This window comes from Astatotilapia calliptera, chromosome 15 (assembly GCF_964374335.1).
Source record: "Astatotilapia calliptera chromosome 15, fAstCal68.1, whole genome shotgun sequence".
In the NCBI taxonomy this organism is placed as follows: domain Eukaryota; kingdom Metazoa; phylum Chordata; class Actinopteri; order Cichliformes; family Cichlidae; genus Astatotilapia; species Astatotilapia calliptera.
In genome coordinates, this window is record NC_137436.1 from 33,793,073 (window position 1) to 33,811,389 (window position 18,317).

The 18,317-nt window shown below is 39.4% G+C and overlaps 1 protein-coding gene across 1 annotated transcript; it reads left to right on the forward strand.

The window, feature by feature from the left end:
• The first annotated feature begins 1,938 nt into the window (after nt 1-1,938).
• nus1 (NUS1 dehydrodolichyl diphosphate synthase subunit) lies at nt 1,939-13,213 on the forward strand. Its single transcript, XM_026143006.2, has 5 exons — nt 1,939-3,261; nt 9,202-9,333; nt 10,721-10,873; nt 12,264-12,363; nt 12,524-13,213. The coding sequence occupies exons 1-5, from the start codon at nt 2,850-2,852 to the stop codon at nt 12,612-12,614; spliced, it is 888 nt and encodes a 295-aa protein (XP_025998791.1). The 5' UTR covers nt 1,939-2,849; the 3' UTR covers nt 12,615-13,213.
• The last annotated feature ends 5,104 nt before the right edge of the window (nt 13,214-18,317 follow it).

Here is an 18,317-nt window from a genome sequence, read left to right on the forward strand (position 1 = left end):
TGCATTGTAGGGTCTTTATAATATAAAGCTCTTTCAATCAGCTTTTCTTATTGGGCCCTGTTTAAATCAAATTGCTCAGCAATTTCAGAATATTTTCCAATTCAATAAAACAAATTCTAAATGTTAACTTGTATTTCTGTCTCTTTTTATTTTCTGATTGTCATTGGATTGTCTTTTAAATGAACATGTACTGTGATTTTAAAATGACAATGCATTGGTCCTTGTATATAATAAAAATATTGTTTCTTATAAATAAATACTGTTAAATGAATAACTGCTCACTATCAGTTTTCAGGAAATGAATAATGTTGATCATTTTTCTATTAATGGAAAAATGGAAAAGTTCTGCTGACATACGAGCTGTTTATTTAAAAAAGGACAAAGCCTTATATATCATACATACTATATAAACAACATATATAAACAGATTTTCCAATATAATATTTACCTTTGAGTTGTTGGTGCTTTGTAAATGGAAATCTCCAGAGATGAGAAGATGGAGCAGGTTTGTAGTCCTGGTTCAGTCTGTTCCTGCATTGTGGTCAGACATACAGCAGTGTTAAAGCTGCTGCCCGAGTACTGAAAAACAAATAATAATGCTACAAATTATTTCTCCTAAAGGATGTAAGCTGTCCAGAGTGCTGCACATGTAACTTTGTGACCATTAACATGAATTCAGATTCGTTTTTTAACCTGAATATTTGAATCAAACTCTGTAAAAATAAAAATAAAAATACAGAGTCGGTGCTAAAAAAAAAGAATTAATTTGTGGGAAAATTAAACGTAAATTTTAACTTAATCTGCCTGCTCTATCTGCCGTTCCCAAACACAAGTTTCACCGTGACTGCAGCTGCCAGTCAAAGAATCAAACATGGGAAAGGAGACCCCTTGAATATAAATGATGAGAACTATTGATAGTTAACGAAAGAATCTTTGGAGAAATTTTTATTTTAGTCTTACCCCAGTCCCATCCGCTAACATGGAGGAGGTGGGATTTATGACCTATACTGCAGCCAGACACCAGGGGGCGATAGAGACGTTTTGGCTTCATTTTTGGGGAGCTGTTGTGTCGTCCATGTTATGAGTTGTATGAAAGGTTAAGTTAGGCGTGCAATCTGATATCAGGTTGTACTTAAGCTCTCAAGGTTACTTTGTTTATAAGTTGTTGATCAAGTAATTTCTTTGTGCGTGACAGAACAGATTCATTTTTAAATAACTCATGACCAAAACTAGCAAAATTTGGCATACACAATGAAGTCGTTTACTAGATGATGTATTCGGTGAAAAAACTGAATATGTGAGGGTAGCCAGTAGTAGCCTCAGTGTGGGTACAAAGTTCTCTCCGTAAGTACAGTGAAATGACATTAAACAATCATATAGAAATATCACTGTTTCTTCGTGTGTATAGAAAATGTACAGTGATTGTAAAGTAAAACCCAGGGTCAACCCTGAAGTTACCCACATAAGCTTAAAGCCTTTCTTCACAGTATAGAGGCCTATGAAACAGGATTTTTGACTTATCCAGATAACTTCAAAGCTGACCCTGAAGTTATCCAATTTTTGAATAGGGTGACTTTGAAAAATAGACGTTGTTTATTATCTAAACTTGCATGAGTTGAAAACTGAGTCCAGTCCACACAATTTAAATTCCATGACTTACATTAATGAACAACAGACCACACTGTAGTGATGGGATTTCCGTCTCTTTTTAGAGAACCGGCTCTTTCGGCTCGACTCAATAAAAAGAGCCGGCTCTTTTGGCTCCGAACCGGCGCTTCAGGTTGTTTTGTTGCTTTAATTAATTTATTATTAACAATAATATAAAATTATGCACAAAAGGAATTACTAATGTAAAAAAAAGAAGTTGTTTTATTTATATATATGTTTATATATAAATATAAACCGCATATATTTATATATAAACATATATAAATATATGCGGTGGCCCCTAGAGACAAAGCACGTACAAACTCCAAAACACATATCTAGCATTAACTGAACTTCCAAAACAGAGCTACCTAGATCACTTAAATGACACAGTTGAAAGCATGTGTGTATTGTTTGTGCATTTATACACAAGCACTCATATATATTCAAATAATTTAAAAAAAAAATGTTCATTTACCTGTTACTACCACACACCAAATCCGGTCTTTGGTACTTGCTGGCTGGTGTAGCCACTAGGTAACAAAGCTCAACACTGCGTCCTAGCATCCTGGCACACTTCTGTTGTATTTTGTACGTGTTTTGAGTTTTTGTGTGCTTCTGAGTTTGTACATGTTTTGGAGTTTTTACGTGTTTTGCAGTTTTTACATGTTTTGGAGTTTTTACGTGTTTTGCAGTTTTTACGTGCTTTGTCTCTAGGGGCCACCGTAAATATACTTTTATTTATTCACTCCACATAAAATGTAATAAATAAATCATATAATACAAAAACCAACTATTCACATTTCAACTTTTAACTATTTAAATTTTCAGCTTTTTCCTTTTACAAATTTAAAGTGAAACAACACAAAACACTGGAAACCACAATACAATTAAATATAAATTACGTCGTTCACGTCAAAGACCCGGCTCTAAGAGCCATTTCGTTCGCGAACGACACATCTCTACTCTGTTCGGTTCTCTGTAGTCAAACGCATACGCAGCAGCGTCTCGCTTACCTTGTCCAATCCGAGAGCTACGTGTATCACACGCGGGGTTCGGAGTTCAGAGGTTGCCAACCAGAAAACAAGATGGCTGCAGTCATGATGAGCCATAAGCACTGCTGAGCTCATTTACGCGGATAATATATCAGAATAAAGTGGTCGTGTTCTTGTACTTTATCCTGGGTTTTCCCCCTACACGAAATGCGGACACGAATGGCGCTTATGTACAGTTTGTTATGGCGGCTATTACTGATTCTCGTTCACGTCAACAGAGCGCTCTTCTCTTGGCTCCACGTCCGCATCCAGAGCTGGAAGGGCCGGCTGTGGGAGCGAGCAGCGACCGTCCTGCTGTTGCCGATATCTCTAGTTGGATTTCCAGACTTTCAGAATAATCTGAATCATGGCCCAGATGCTAATGTTAAACCGATAACTGAAAAGAGCACCGGCGGTGGCCGGTCACGGTGTCTGTCTGACGGAAAGTCCCTGAAGAAGATACCGGTCCATATCGGCCTGTTGGTTGCGGAAGAAGAGCCCAGTTATCCGGACATAGCAAACGTGGTGGTGTGGTGTATGGCTGTCGGCATATCCTATGTTAGCGTGTATGATAATCACGGTAAGCATGTTACTCCTATCAGCTGAGTTTGCTGCTTGCGCTTTTATACAGTGAAGTTCATAAAATAATAAATCACAGCTTCATCAAAAATAGCTTTAAATTTGTTGTTTTAAAAAAAACTATACACGTAGTTTAGTGTAGTTTGGATATTATTTGGACAAGTTCATCCGATGTGAATGCAATGATTTGCAGATGTCACTGAACCCATATTTTATATCTCTCTCTTACACACACACACACACAGATTCTTAAGTGGAAAAAAGAAAATCATAATTCCAGTCTTAAAGAGTATTAATGCGTGTGAGCTTTAAATATTCAGTATTCTTCTGACTCTTAAGCATTTTTATTTTATTTTATTAGATGTACATTGTTTCTAATATGCATTTTAAAGATATTGTTTCCAACTTTGAGGCTTTTAAGATTACATTGTATTACATTCATTCTCTGTATAAATTTCCCCTTTAATGCTTAGGCTGAAGATGTAGCGAATCTTTTCCTTTTCAGATTAGCAATACCCTGTTTAATTGTTTACATTAAATGCAAATTAAATCTGTCTTTTTTCACCACTTCCAAGTCCTAATTTTGTTTCAACATACTTTCAGCTACAGACACTATTCAAACGTTAAAACAACGCAATATTTAACTATTAAACTTGTATTCATCTTTTCATTTTTTTGGTTGATTCTGTTCATTTGGCCGTCACATTTTCAGTAGGAGAAACGTTTCATCACTCATCCAAGTAACTTGACAGTGACCTCAGCTGACTGCAGATTTTCACTAACCTTATAAAACGTTATTGTGCAAATGCACTGTTTATAAGATTGGGGAAACATGGATGAGTGACGAAACGTTTCTCTGAGTGAAAACGCTACATCCAAATGAACAGAATCAACTTTTGGGATTCACTTACCTGGATGATTGAGCATCCATCAAGACTTCATTTTGTTGCTTTTTTTCCCCTGTTACAGTTATGTTTCTGCTTTTTAACTTTAAGCGGAGGTTATACTGCAGCTGAGCATTTTAGCCTCAAATTGTTGAAATTATTGTCCCCTTCTCCCTAAATGACAAATCTCGTAAAGCTAACTGATATTAATGTTTTGACTGAATTAGGGAGAGTGCCTTCTGACTGAAGTTATTTTACATTCCCAAACTACCTCAGTTGGCCCCTTTTGATATGGAGGAGCAGCGGCTCTATTCCATCCCTCTCTAATGACCAAGCTCCTCACCTTAGGGTCTCTCAGATTGTAGTTTTTGTCATTGCCAAATGATGTAAAGTCTCCACTATGGTGACGGTTTTTTATTTAGCAGTTTTCTACCTATCCCTCAGTTAAAGCACTTCATACAACATGCCACATTGTGTCTGTCTGATTACTGAATCACACAGACGTAAATACAGTACTTTTATCTAACTTTCACACACATTCAATTTTCAATTCAATTTTATCACAATAGCAGTCGCCTCAAGGCACTTTATATTGTAAGGTAGACCCTTACAATAATACATATAGAGAAAAACCCAACAATCATATGACCCCCTATGAGCAAGCACTTTGGCGACAATGGGAAGGAAAAACTCCCTTTTAACAGGAAGAAACCTCCAGCAGAACCAGGCTCAGGGAGGGGCGGGGCCATCTGCCACGACCGGTTGGGGTGAGAGAAGGAAGACAGGATAAAAGACATGCTGTGGAAGAGAGCCAGAGATTAAAAACAAGTATGATTCAATGCAGAGAGGTCTATTAACACATAGTGTGTGAAAAAGGTGACTGAAAAGGAAAACCCAATGCATCATGGGAGTCCCCTAGCAGCCTATGCCAGCATAACTAAGGGAGGATTCAGGGTCACCTGATCCAGCCCTAACTATATGCTTTATCTTAAATCTTAAAAGTAGAGATAGTGTCTGTCTCCCGAATCCAAACTGGAAGCTGGTTGCACAGAAGAGGGGCCTGAAAACTGAAGGCTCTCCCTCCCATTCTACTTTTAAATACTCTAGGAACAACATGTAAGCCGGGAGCGTGAGAGTGAAATGCTCTAATGGCAGGATTTTGAATTCAATTCTGGATTTAACAGGGAGCCAGTGAAGGGAAGCCAATACAGGAGAAATATGCTCTCTCTTTCTAGTCCCTGTCAGTACTCTTGCTGCAGCATTGGATTAGTTGAAGGCTTTTCATGGAGTTTTTAGGACTTCCTGATAATAATGAATTACAGTAGTCCAGGCTAGGAGTAATAAATGCATGAACTAGTTTTTCAGCATCACTATGAGACAGGATATTTCTAATTTTAGAGATGTTGTGCAAATGGAAGAAAGCAGTCCTACATATTTGTTTAATATGTGCGTTGAAGGACATGTCCTGGTGAAAAATGACTCCAAGGTGCCTCACAGTGTTTCTAGAGGCCAAGGTAATGCCATCCAGAGTAAGAATCTGGTTAGATACCATATTTCTAGAATTTTCAGGGCCGAGAACAATAACCTCAGTTTTATCTGAATTAAGAAGCAGAAAGTTAGCGGCCATCCAGGTCTTTATGTCTTTAAGACATTCCTGCAGTTTAACTATTTGGTGTGTGTTATCTGGCTTCATAGATGGAGCTGTGTGTTATCAGCATACCAGTTAAAATGTACACTATGTCTTCTGATGATACTGCCTAAGGTAAGCATGTGTAATGTAAACAGAATTGGTCCTAGCACTGAACCCCGTGTAACTCCCTAATTAACCTCACCATGTGAAGAAGACTCAACATTTACATGAACAAATTGGAGTCTACTAGATAGATATGATACAAACCACTGCAGTGCAGTACCTGTAATACCTACAGCATGTTCTAATTGCTCTAATAGAATATTATGGTCAACAGTATCGAACGCTGCACTGAGGTCTAGCAGTTTCTGTGCTGTGATGAGCTCTGAAACCTGACTGAAACTCTTCAAATAAGCCATTCCTCTGCAGATGATCAGTTAGCTGTTTGACAACTACTTCTTCAATGGTTTTTTATATGAAAGGAAGGTTGGAGATTGGCCTATAATTAGCTAAGACGGCTGGGTCTAGAGATGGCTTTTTAAGTAAAGGTTTAACTACAGCCAGCTTGAAGGCCTGTGGTACATAGCCGATCATTAGAGATAGGTTGATCATATTTAAATTTAAACACATGTAGATGAATGCATTAGGGCAGGGGTGGCCAACCAGTCAGAGACCAAGAGCCACTTTTTTTTTTTTACTGTGTTACCGCAAAGAGCCACATCATACGCATGGGCACACATGAACATCACCCATCCTTTCCTCTCTCTCTCTCTCTCTCTCACTCACTCACTCACACACTCACTCACACACTCACTCACACACTCACACACACACACACACACACACACACACACACACACACACACACACACACAAAATACACACATCTCTGCTCAGCCAGATTTATTGTAAATGTCACACACCAACATGATAATGACAGAAATGGACTCCTACAGTACTAAAACCACAGGCCAGTCATTTTCAACAATGAACATTGTGTGCACTGTCTCACACACACAAACTCTCAGTTCAACCAAGTCCACAAACAAAAATATAATAATCTACAATAGCATTTACTTTTATAATGCATGTTGTTTAGTGGGACTTCTGGCATTCCTTGCCTTGAACAATCCTCTTTAAATCTGGCTTGTATTCCGTTGTTGTCACTCGAAGCAATTCTTTCACATGTGTGTCAGTCAGAACAGATCGATGCTTTGATTTCACATGTTTTAGGGTAGAAAACACAGACTCGCAGACGTATGTTGACCCAAACATTGACAGTATCTTAAGCGCAGCCCGTTTGACATTGGGGTATTTTTCCATTGGCACACTTTTCCAGAACTCAATGGTCCCTTCCCTTAAAGCAGGTTTCAATTGGTCCTCTTCACAAAGATCGATCATCTCCAACTCAGCCGCAGCTTCATCTGTGACTAGCGGGACTTTCAAACAGCCGGTCTCTGCATTAAATGGGTCGGCGAGGAACGTAATCTGTGGCCTTTTCAATTGTAGATCATGGAACCGGGTCACGAAGCTTTCGTGCAAGTTTTCAATCAGCGTTGCATATCTGGCTCTTTGCTTACTCAGGGCAGCACTGGCGACTTGCCCGCTGGCTTTTAGCAGAGTGGGAAAATGCGTTAAATCTCCCTTTTGAATATGTGTCTTGAACAGCTTCAGTTTGTTGACAAACGCAAACACACTTTGCACCAGGTCAGGGAGCATTTTTAACTTACCCTGCAGGGTCAGGTTCAGTCTGTCCAAGTGACACAGCATGTCGACCAAAAAGGCCAGATCCATAATCCACTTGAGGTCCGAGAGCTCGGGATAGTCCTTGTCCTTCTTTTCCATAAACAGTTTCACGGCATCCAAAAGCTCAAAGAAGCGAGAGAGTACCTGGCCTTTTGACAGCCACCTCACAGTGCAGTGCAGCGGCAGGTCACCTGGAAGCCCTTGGTCCAGCTCAGCGATGAGATTCTTGAATTGCCTGTGGTTAAGCGCATGTGTGCGGATATAGTTGACGATTTCCATCACAGGCTTCATGACGTTATCTAAATTCAATGATTTAGACACGAGTTGCTCCATGTGGATGATGCAGTGGAAATTCCAAAAGTCAGGAATAGTTTGGTCAGCTTTGCACAGCCCCACAAGCCCGTTCACAGATCCCATCATGGCTGGTGCTCCATCCGTGGCTATTGCAGTTAATTTCGTTATGGGCAGATTTGCTTTTTCAAATGCAGCCATCATGGTTTCTTTCACATCTATGCCACGGGTTCTGTCTTTTAATGGCACAATATCCAGGAGTTCTTCTTTGATCACACAATCGTTTGAAACAGACCGTGCAAATATTGCCAACTGAGGCTTGTCTTGTATATCACAACTCTCATCCAATGCGACACTAAAATACTCACATGCTTGAAGGTCAGAGTGCAACTGTGATTCAATAGCCGTGTTAATGTCCGATATTCTGTGTTCAACAGTGTGGCGGGACAGTTGGACGTCTGATACCATGCGTTTTAATTTGTCGTTTTCAGGAGACAAGATTTCAACAACATCACTGAGGCATTTTTTAACGAACTCCCCTTCATTGTATGGCTTTTTAGCCCGTGCAATGTTCCAAGCCAGCTGATAGGATGCGAGCGTTATGGTCTCTGACCGCTTCGTAAATTTTTGGAAAAACTGTATCTGCTTTTCTGCCTGACTTTTCAAAGTGGCCAACTCGTGCTTGCGAAGTTCAGTCCCTTTTGGAAATTCCTGGTCGATGTTAGCATGGAGTGAGCTGAAGTGGCGCTGAAGATTTGAAGCTTTGAAATGCGCTAATGACGTCTGACATATAAGGCAGAATGGCTTACCATTGCGTTCAACAAAAAAATATAAACTCTCCCACTCTGTTAAAAACGTCCTGTGTTCATCTTCATATTTTCTTTTTGCTGTGCATTTTTTTCCTGCCATTTTAAGGGCGAACTTGCTCCTACTGGGAAACTTTGCGGTATTTTCATCTCACACACATGCGCATTTGATGAAAATACCGTATTGAACTCAAGCGAAGTGAACGCGCACATTTTAAAACAACAACATAAAAAAAATCAAAACACAAACTTTGATATGAACGTAAGAGCCGCATGAAACCAGGCAAAGAGCCGCATGCGGCTCGAGAGCCGCGGGTTGGCCACCCCTGCATTAGGGGATTCAGTATTTTGCACATTGATACCTGGTTTCTCCAATCTATCTATTGACCTTCCAAGTGGTAGACCACGCACCCTACTGACTGAGCCACAGTTGCCCCTAATTTTGGATTTATTTGCTTTGTTTTAAAGAAAATAGATTCTATCAATCCAAAAGTCATGTTTCTTCACAATTACTGTTTCTGTCTTAGGTCTACTTGGTGATTTTGATCAACCTGAACTGAATGATGTGCTTTTCCTCAACCCAGGTGTTTTTCAGAAGAACAATTCTCGTCTACTCGAGGAAATAAAAAGGCAGCAACAGGATCTGCTGGGTGTTGATGGATCTATGCACAGTGTGGAGTTCCTGAGCAGTGGTAGTGACCAACACCAGCACAATGGTAAGAACCTGGCATGATATCTTTGATTTTAAGTTCATACAATTACAGACTCAGATGTACTTGGAAGCTTTTTACCAACAAGAACTTTTAAACTTGTAATACCAACATTTTGATTAGTAACTGTATTTTAATTGTATATTTCCAGATCAATGTTTTTCTTGTAATTAAATTCTGTGACTGTTACATATAAGTAGTTACATTCCAAAATTTCTGTGTCCACTTGTTGGAAGTGCCTACAACCTCATTTTTGTTTTCTGTATTGTTCTTCATTAGGTTAGATGGAATCCACTTATAAAACTTCAAACTTCAGACCCTTACACCCTTTACTTTGGAGAGCCCCCGGTTCTGGGGGCAAAGGGGTTAAACTGTAGTTTAACGTCAATTCTTTGATGCAAATATCAACATGTCTGATATCCATAGAAACCTCAGAATCTCAGCTAAATGCTAATATAAACCATTTCTACAACCACTGAACACAGCAAAAAAATAAATAAAAGAAAGACAATTAAATGAGTAGTTACGTAATTGTGCAAAAACACACACCTGAGCCACTTACTCTCAAGTTCAAACTTTTCATGTAATGTATGTACAGGCTGAACTTTTTGTCCTCACACAGTGTCAAGAAAAAAAAATTAAGTCAATGTTAAACCATGATGAGCTGGTCCTGAAGTTTCGAATTAAGACAATAAAATAATGGAAATTCTGGGTTCATCAGATTCTCTACAGATAGAAGTAGCAGGTAAAATTTCATGGGGCAGTTTCAGCTGTTCTTGGTAAAGTTGCTGTCACATCTGAGGAAGAGAAATAATTTCAGATACCCAGTTGACCAGTCATGTTTTGAGCTACGAGTCCACTGGTCTGGCTGGTCAGAGCTTTTTATTCAGACTTGGATTGGTAATAAATGCCACAAATTCATACAGTGAAGTTACATGGTTGGTGTGAATGGTTACATTTAAGAATAGGTGAGTCAGAAAGTGTCAGTTCATTTCATCGTAGTATTTATCCACATATTTTAGTTTTCTTTAAGTAGTTCCTTTGTGGAAAAAAATTATTAGTCAACGAAATGAACATAGATGGTAACATAAATAAATAATGTCACTAATTGGCTTGTTCCACTGAGGTAATGTCTGACTGAAGCCGAAGCATCATTATATTGACCCAGTAGTTTCTCAGTTTACCCAACAATATGTTTCCCAGGTGTAATCTAAAATCCCTCAACCCATACTTCACCAGTGTGCTCCAGTAGTCTACATCAGGTGTGCAAGTGAGGTTACAGTATTAAAAAAAAAAAATTTTACAAAGTTGAAAATTTGGGTGTGTATTTGCAGAAGAATACCATTAGTAGTCATATTTAATTTAATGTGTTTTTATGTGTCCTTTGTTGCAGTTGTGTCCTGCAGGCCCACAGTGAGGGTGCTGTCTCCTGACGATGGGAAGCAGAGCATTGTCCATGTAGCACAGCAGCTCTGCCGCTCTGTGGAAAACAAGGAAAGGAGCTTCAAAGACATTAATGTTTCCATGCTAGACCTGCTTCTCAGAGGTAGCACTTTATGCCTGTGTGCATGTGTAAAGATACTTTGATGTTTTTCAGAACACACTTGAGAGATTGTTGCTCACCAACCTGGGAACACCTTGGTAGCCCTTAATAAAGCTAGAGGGGGTTACTGAAGCTGCGTGTGCTTATTAAGAAAGAGTCTTAGAAGGCTTCTTTTCCCTAATCATTAGAAGTGTGTCATGGAGTTCATTAACTCATTACTGTTGAAAGCAAAAGAATTTCAAGATCCAGTGGATGTGTGTACTGTGTGTTTTAAAAGTAATTAAGACGTGTATTAAGTATTTTATTCTGTCTTTATCCACTCACTCCCAGCTGGTTACGCAAATGGCCGCCCCTCCCTGAGCCTGGTTCTGCTGGAGGTTTCTTAATATTAAAAATGTTTTTTTTCTTTCCCACTGTTGCCAAAGCGCTTGCTCATTTTGGGGGGGGGGGCGTTATATGATTGTTGGCGTTTTTGGTTTTCTTTATTTATTATTGCATTGCATTATTTTAGGGTCACCTTACAATATAAGTGCCGTGAGGCAACTGTTGTTGTGATTTGGTGCTGTATAAATAAAACTGAATAGGATTGAATCATTATTGGACAGCTTAAAGAAGGAGCGTAACCTGTAGAGGATCCAGGTTAGCTGCGCCATGTCATGGGATTGTACTTTTACATGCAAGAGATGGACATGACATTGAAGTGCTGTAAAATGTTTCTCCTGGGCATTTTTCCCCACTGTTGAACCTCTTGTGTAAAGAGGCCTAGGAAAAGTGTCGTATGGATATGTCCAAAAAAATACTTAGAGGAGAAAAGTGAATGTGTGCCATGTAATTTATGAGTGTTGGAAAGAACAAAGAAGCACAGATGTAGCAGTCAAAATGTCTTTTTGTTATTTGACACAAAATAATATCCAAAAACCATTAAACTATTTTAAGAAATAAATCATCTTGTAACAGAGGTATTACACAACATATTGCCCCAGTAGAATTCCAGTCCACTGGTTAGGCTTCTGTATTTAATTAGACTATCCAATGCAACAGTTCAGCCAATTGGAGACAAATAAATGCAAAACAAACAACCTCTAGAAAATCAATTTAACTTAAATAATGACTCAAGTTTTCTAAAATTCCGGGGATTGGACACATTTATGGCACCAAAAATGACCATAACTGTGGAGAAGTGTATTATCCAGTGAGAGTGGATGTATATTACCTAAATTTTCTTTAACCTGTGTGGCTGTGGATCTCGGGTGACAGCTACACAAGTACTGGGAGTAATGGGAGCCACTCTCAGATTTGAGTTCATTCTATAGTCAGAACATGCAGATTCTCAGTAAATAGGAGAAAAAAGATTGTCTTGATAACATGTTCGCTTTCTTTGTGCTTGTTTCAGAATCAAAGAATATTCCAGACCCTGAGTTGGTGGTGAAGTTTGGTCCTGTGAACAGCACACTGGGCTTCCTCCCCTGGCACATCAGGCTCACAGAGTTCATGTAAGCTTCTTTACATCTCAGAATTTGCACGTTTCGATGGACCACATTTAATAATGACAATAAAGTATGAAAGTTTGTTTGAATTTTGAAATTGATGTCATTAACTGAATTCACTTTGAAGCGCACTATGTTCAATGTGTAACCTACTCTGTGCCCTCAGCTCCCTGCCATCCCACAGAAATATCTCGTATGAGGACTTGTTGGGTGCCCTGCAGCGGTACGGGGCTTGTCAGCAGCGGCTCGGACAGTGATATTAAATACACAAGTGTGGGCTTTACACAGCCAGGACATCCCGGACAGATAATGACTACCGTCCCTCATTACTCGTCGGCTCAGCTATGCCCATCTGCTGGACCTCTAATACAACAAGACATTTCAAATATATGGAAACCAGGAAACATAGCCAGCCAATCTTTACCACCAGCTTGTCTTCTAATGAATTCACATTCCAGGACTCATGGAACATGCTCGGTAAAACAAGAAAAAATGGCACTGACGTAAGACTGTCTCCACAGACTCGGTGGTCCTAACACCCTTGTTTGTTTCATTCTTTCTCCAGCTGTCATTTACTGCTGATGGAAAAATTGCCTTCACATAGACTATATAAAGAAAAAACGAATCTTTTTGTGCAAGCTGCATCACAAGGAAATATAGCAGCAGTTTAGGGGCATGCAGCACAGGAGCTGAACAGCAGAGTGGCTAATGTGTAAATATGAGAAATTCCTGTAGCTCTGTTTGTCTCTGTGGCCTCCAGCTTGCAGTCATGTTCATGTGTAGTGTTGTTTCATGCACATACAGACGGTTGTTCAACATTGTTTTTGGTCTGAAATAAAGAAATGCACTGTGTGTATTTGAGTGTGTTTTTGTGTCTGTTAACACTCTTAGAGGAAAAGAAAGCTCCTTTTATGACAGAATGAACTCTTTCTATTATGATTTAACCTCGACTCACTGTGTGCTTGGACACGACTCAGTTCTTTATATTTTGCTTCAGTGCAGCAAGACTTCTTTGTCATTTTTAAGGTGGTCTTGAATAATAGTTTGTCTGAAGTTTTTCTTCGGACATTAGTCTGAAAATGGTTAGGTACAATGTTGTTTTTTTTTTATTGTTTTTTTTTAAAGTCACTTAGCATATAGATCGTTGAATCAAGCATAAATCCAGCTATGAAAAATGCCAACGGTGACATTCTGATGGGCATCAAATAGTATTTGTGCATCAAAAAAGTTTTTAACTGAAAACTTGGCATATTAGCATTCTTTGCATTTTAGTTTTATTATTTCACCAAAACACAACAGTCATCTCAAGGCACGTATTGCCATGTCCTTGAGATATAGAAACAGAAAAAACCCTGCAAGGTATTGGCACAAGACCCGTGAGATGGATCTGACCCTTCAGGTGATCCATATGTTTTCGAAGCCTCATGTAAAATGGTTGCTGCCAAGAAGCCATTCTTAAGGAAGCTGAGCAATGCCAAACTACACAATTTTCTTCCCAGACCAATCATTTCAAAAAATCGTGGAGGGGTGACTTGGCTAGGGTTGCCAACCGTCCCTTAAAAAACGGAATCGTCCCGTATTTAGAAACAAAAGCACACGTCCCGTATTGAGCTAATAAGGGACGCACTTTGTCCCGTAATACAGTGAGAATCAAAAGTAGTCTATAAATGTTTATGGAATTAACACTTTGTTTGAAAACATAATTCCCAGCCCCTCTCCTGCTTTGTGACCAATGAGCTGACAGCACACTTATGACAATTCGAGTATAACAATTCAGATTACCGCTCATCTCATTGGTCGAGGAAAGGTCGCTTACAGAGAAAATACCGGAAGACAACAGATGACCACAACAAGAAGCATGGCCAACAGGGAAACAAACGCCGACACTGCGGTGCAAGTCTCGGATGACAGTACACCTAAAGCTGGGCAAACACTGTGCGATTTTTTTCAGTCACGTTATTCAGCTCCTGCTCAAACTGCACAATTGACTCGCAGGGGTTAGAAGTTGGTAGGTCACGATGCAGGTCTCACACTATACCGCCCGATGCTCTGATGCGACCTGAGTGCGCACACTGTGCCTCCATAAAATGAAGGTTATAACAGAAAATCTGTCGCTCGCTCTCTCTGTCTTTCACCAGGGGCGGAGCGGGGGGGTGGCTTACGGGGCTTAAGCCCGGGTTGTTTTGTCAGAAGCCCGGGGTATTTTGGAGTGTAATTTTTTCATAGATGCCTGGCTGACAACTGTATAAAACAAAAAGTACACACAATATTCGAAGCACATAGTGCACACTGTGGGAATTTACGACTGTGCGTGAATCCCCCCCTGATATTGGTATGATCCGAGCTCAGGCACTAAGCGACTGAGCGAGGGGGCGGGGGGAGCTGCTCCCCGTGAGTGCGCTGTTGGAGAGACGGAGCCAGCCATACTAAGGAGAGCTTAAGTTTGACCAGGTACCAAAGCAAATCATTCGTACCGTACAAATAATGTAAATATGACGGTGCATCACGAAAGACTGATATCAAACTGATCACTTGACCCATATTACGTTACTTGCTCTTCAAGTGAATCAACAAATGGCGAAATGAAAAGCCGAACAAATGCTATTTTTTAGAGAGTCTTAGCTTACGTGTGTTTATTTCATATTTTCAGTTCTTACCCTCCCCGACTAATTCGGTTTCAGTTATGTACTGAAATATAAGAATGGACATTAGAGGGTTCTTTCAAAGAAAAAACTCAGGTAAATGTTATTTTATATATTATGCTTTGTATGTTGTTCAGTATATTTCTATGCAAAACAAGAGGGATTTCAGTACACAGCAGGATATTCACATTTGTAACCAGATATTTACACTTTAGGGAGAAAACATAAAACATTTTTACTGTACAACATCAATTTAGAGTAAACTTTTGTTTTAGATAAATATTGAAATATATTTTGAATTAGTTAAATGTCAGAATAAAGAGAGACAGAGCTGTCTATTTTTTATCACTTTCATTAAATTTAGGAGTACATATACACTAAGTTTATTGTTAATTAATAAGAAAACTCCAGACGATTCCATTCTGAGCTGAAGAAGCTTCTGATAGGTTAGTAGAGTCCATGTGAGTAAATTGGTAGCACAGCTGTGGATGCATATAAGGCAAAACACAGAGCCTGTTTCTTTGACATGGGAAAATCAAGAGATGTCAACCAAAACACCAGGAAAAGAATCGTGGAGCTCCATAAGTGTGGCTCAATTTGAATACAATTTGGTGCCATTTGCAATTAAAAAACACAGACAGTTTCTCTCTTTACTCTTAAAGTTAACAAATATGTTTTTATATTTATCAATCTAAAAAAATAAACATTTAGTCTGATTTGATGTTACAATTAAAAAAGTGTTTGTGTTTTGATCTGAAGAGTTTGTAAATATCTGGTTTCAACTGTATATTTGATGATTGTCAGCACAAAGAGGGAGAGAGAGGAGCAGAGAGGGAGATGGAGAATGAGGACAGAACAGAGATGAACAAGAGCAGGTGAGACATACATGTTAGTCAAATGGTTGCTTACTAAAAGTATCACTGTATCATAGGTACTCATGTATCTCGTACCTAGTGTTTCTTTTTAGGTTTGCTATTTTTCAAATTCTATATTTATTAAGTTCTGCAGGCTTGTTTGCACAACAAGGCTAAATAATTATATAAACTTTTCTCAATCTAAATATTGTACTTTGGTAGAATTAAATAAATAAGTGTAGTGCAGGTCTATGATGATTTTTAGTGCTACTATCATCTAGTTCTGATTGTGGTTATGTCTTGGTTAAGTCCTCAGTAATCCTGCTTTTGAACTGTTGTAGTCCTGTTTTAATTCTGGATCAGTTCTGGGTCTGGTTGAATTGGGGTTTAGTCCTCGTGTCTTGATACAGCCCCGACTTCGTTCTGTCTTGCTGCTCAATTAAAAAACTAGTTTAAGGTGTCCTGCATGTGTGATATATATATTTCCCTATATGAAGTCATTCTTTTTTGAACAAAACTCAAAACACAGCCTATTAATCTTTCAGTCATTTCTACACCCCCCCTCAAAAAAAAAAAAATCCCACATGCATACTACCCTTTAGGGCTAAGCCCCGGGTGTTTCGAATGTCTGGCTCCTCCTCTGTCTTTCACTCACACAGACACACCACCACCATCAACTTTGCTAAATTGCTAATGAAAAACATTGATCAGGCAGCTGTGACTGAGCAGCAGTGTCGATCCAACTATTTTCACGGTTGTTGTGGTCGTGATAATTTTGTGATGCCACATCGAAAAGGCTCGGATGAGCTTTCCAAAGTTCTCCAAGTTGTGCCTCCGTCGCTTGTGTCCAGATCACACGCTGCACTGCCGTGCTGCTCCATCTTTTACACCAACGTTTACGTGTTTACGTGTTTGCGCGTGAGCAGTGAGCCCCTGTGGTGACACCCTCACGAGCGATTGATGATCGGGAGCTGGTCGTGAGGTGTTAATCACTTCTCGTTACCCCACGTATACTACACGACGCACGATGAAGGCCAAAATCGGTCCGATCACTCAAAAATCGTCTCAAAATGGGCCTAAAATCGCACAGTGTAAGCCCAGCGTTAGAGCAGCAATGTTTGTTCCCCTCAGAGAAAGGGAAGAATGGGAAAAGGAAAACACCTGGCTGGAAAAAGTTAATATGGGCATGTGCAATGAATATCAGCGCTATGTGGCCAGAAGTGTGATAATATAATTTATTTTGTGTAATAAACAACTGCAAGGATGGATGATTACAACAAATTGATGACTAATACATAAAAGTAATACATAGATGAATAATGATGATGAGTTATGATGCGTAATCATGGGAACAGGCGGGTTTACAAACAGGAGCAGCTGATTAGCATTAGAAAAGCTGAAATAATACCTCAACTGAAGCCAATTGTACTAAATGCACTAAATGTGCACTGTTACAAGAATATTTTTCTTTCTATTGTTTTCTATTATTTTAAGTTAAGCAGGACAGAGTTCTTTTAAAGAAAGATTTACTTATATTCTCAAAAGTTAAGCATGACAGGCTTCTGTTTAAGAAAGAGACCTGTTTTACTGTGTTAATGTTGTCATTTTGAGCTAAAAAATAAATGGCTAAATGATCATTTGTTTCACATGTGTTCATATCACAAAGAATACACATCTACTTAAATCAAATTCAAGTCAAATGGTTAAAAAAATAATTTCACACACAAAAAAAGAGCTAGAAAATTCACCACACTGGGAAGGGTGAAGACAACTGGGTCGCCCGGCCCTGGCCACGAGGTGTCCCTTGTTTATTTTTCAGGGAGTTGGCAACCCTAGACTTGGCCTATGTTATCAATGAATGCTTCACATACCATCTGGAGATCACACCTGCTATTTTATTATTTCTCATCACAGTAATTTTACTTAGTAAAACTTGATAATGAATGCAATATTCTAACCTCACTCATAATGTAACAGCAGTCTGGCGAGGAAGGAGCGGCTAGCCGGTCCAGCGGGCATGTGGTGTGGAGGTTAGCCGGATAACACGGAGCCAGTCAGTTAAATTAAACAACAGACCTTTATTCCTTGTCAGCAACATAAGACCATACAAGCCAGGTCTCCACGGCTCTACACTGTCCGTACATACATGTGCGGGGATCGGTAGTCGCCGGTGCCAGGCCGTTACAACGGTGAGGTCTATCCTGAGAACAGAACACGAGCAGCATGTAATGGCTGCCGCTAACAACTCACACACCCCCTAGGAGACTCCCATAGCTACTACAATAGTAGGGCAACCCCCCTAGTGGTGCTATAACCCAAAAGGGTTGTTACAATAAGTAAGTAATTCGTTACTGTTACGTCTCCAAGAAAGTAATCCCATTACTTTAAAAAAGTAATCAGATTATGCATTACTGTCCCATCTCTGCTCATAATACACTGAAACCCTTAGTAACTCTCTAGGGTT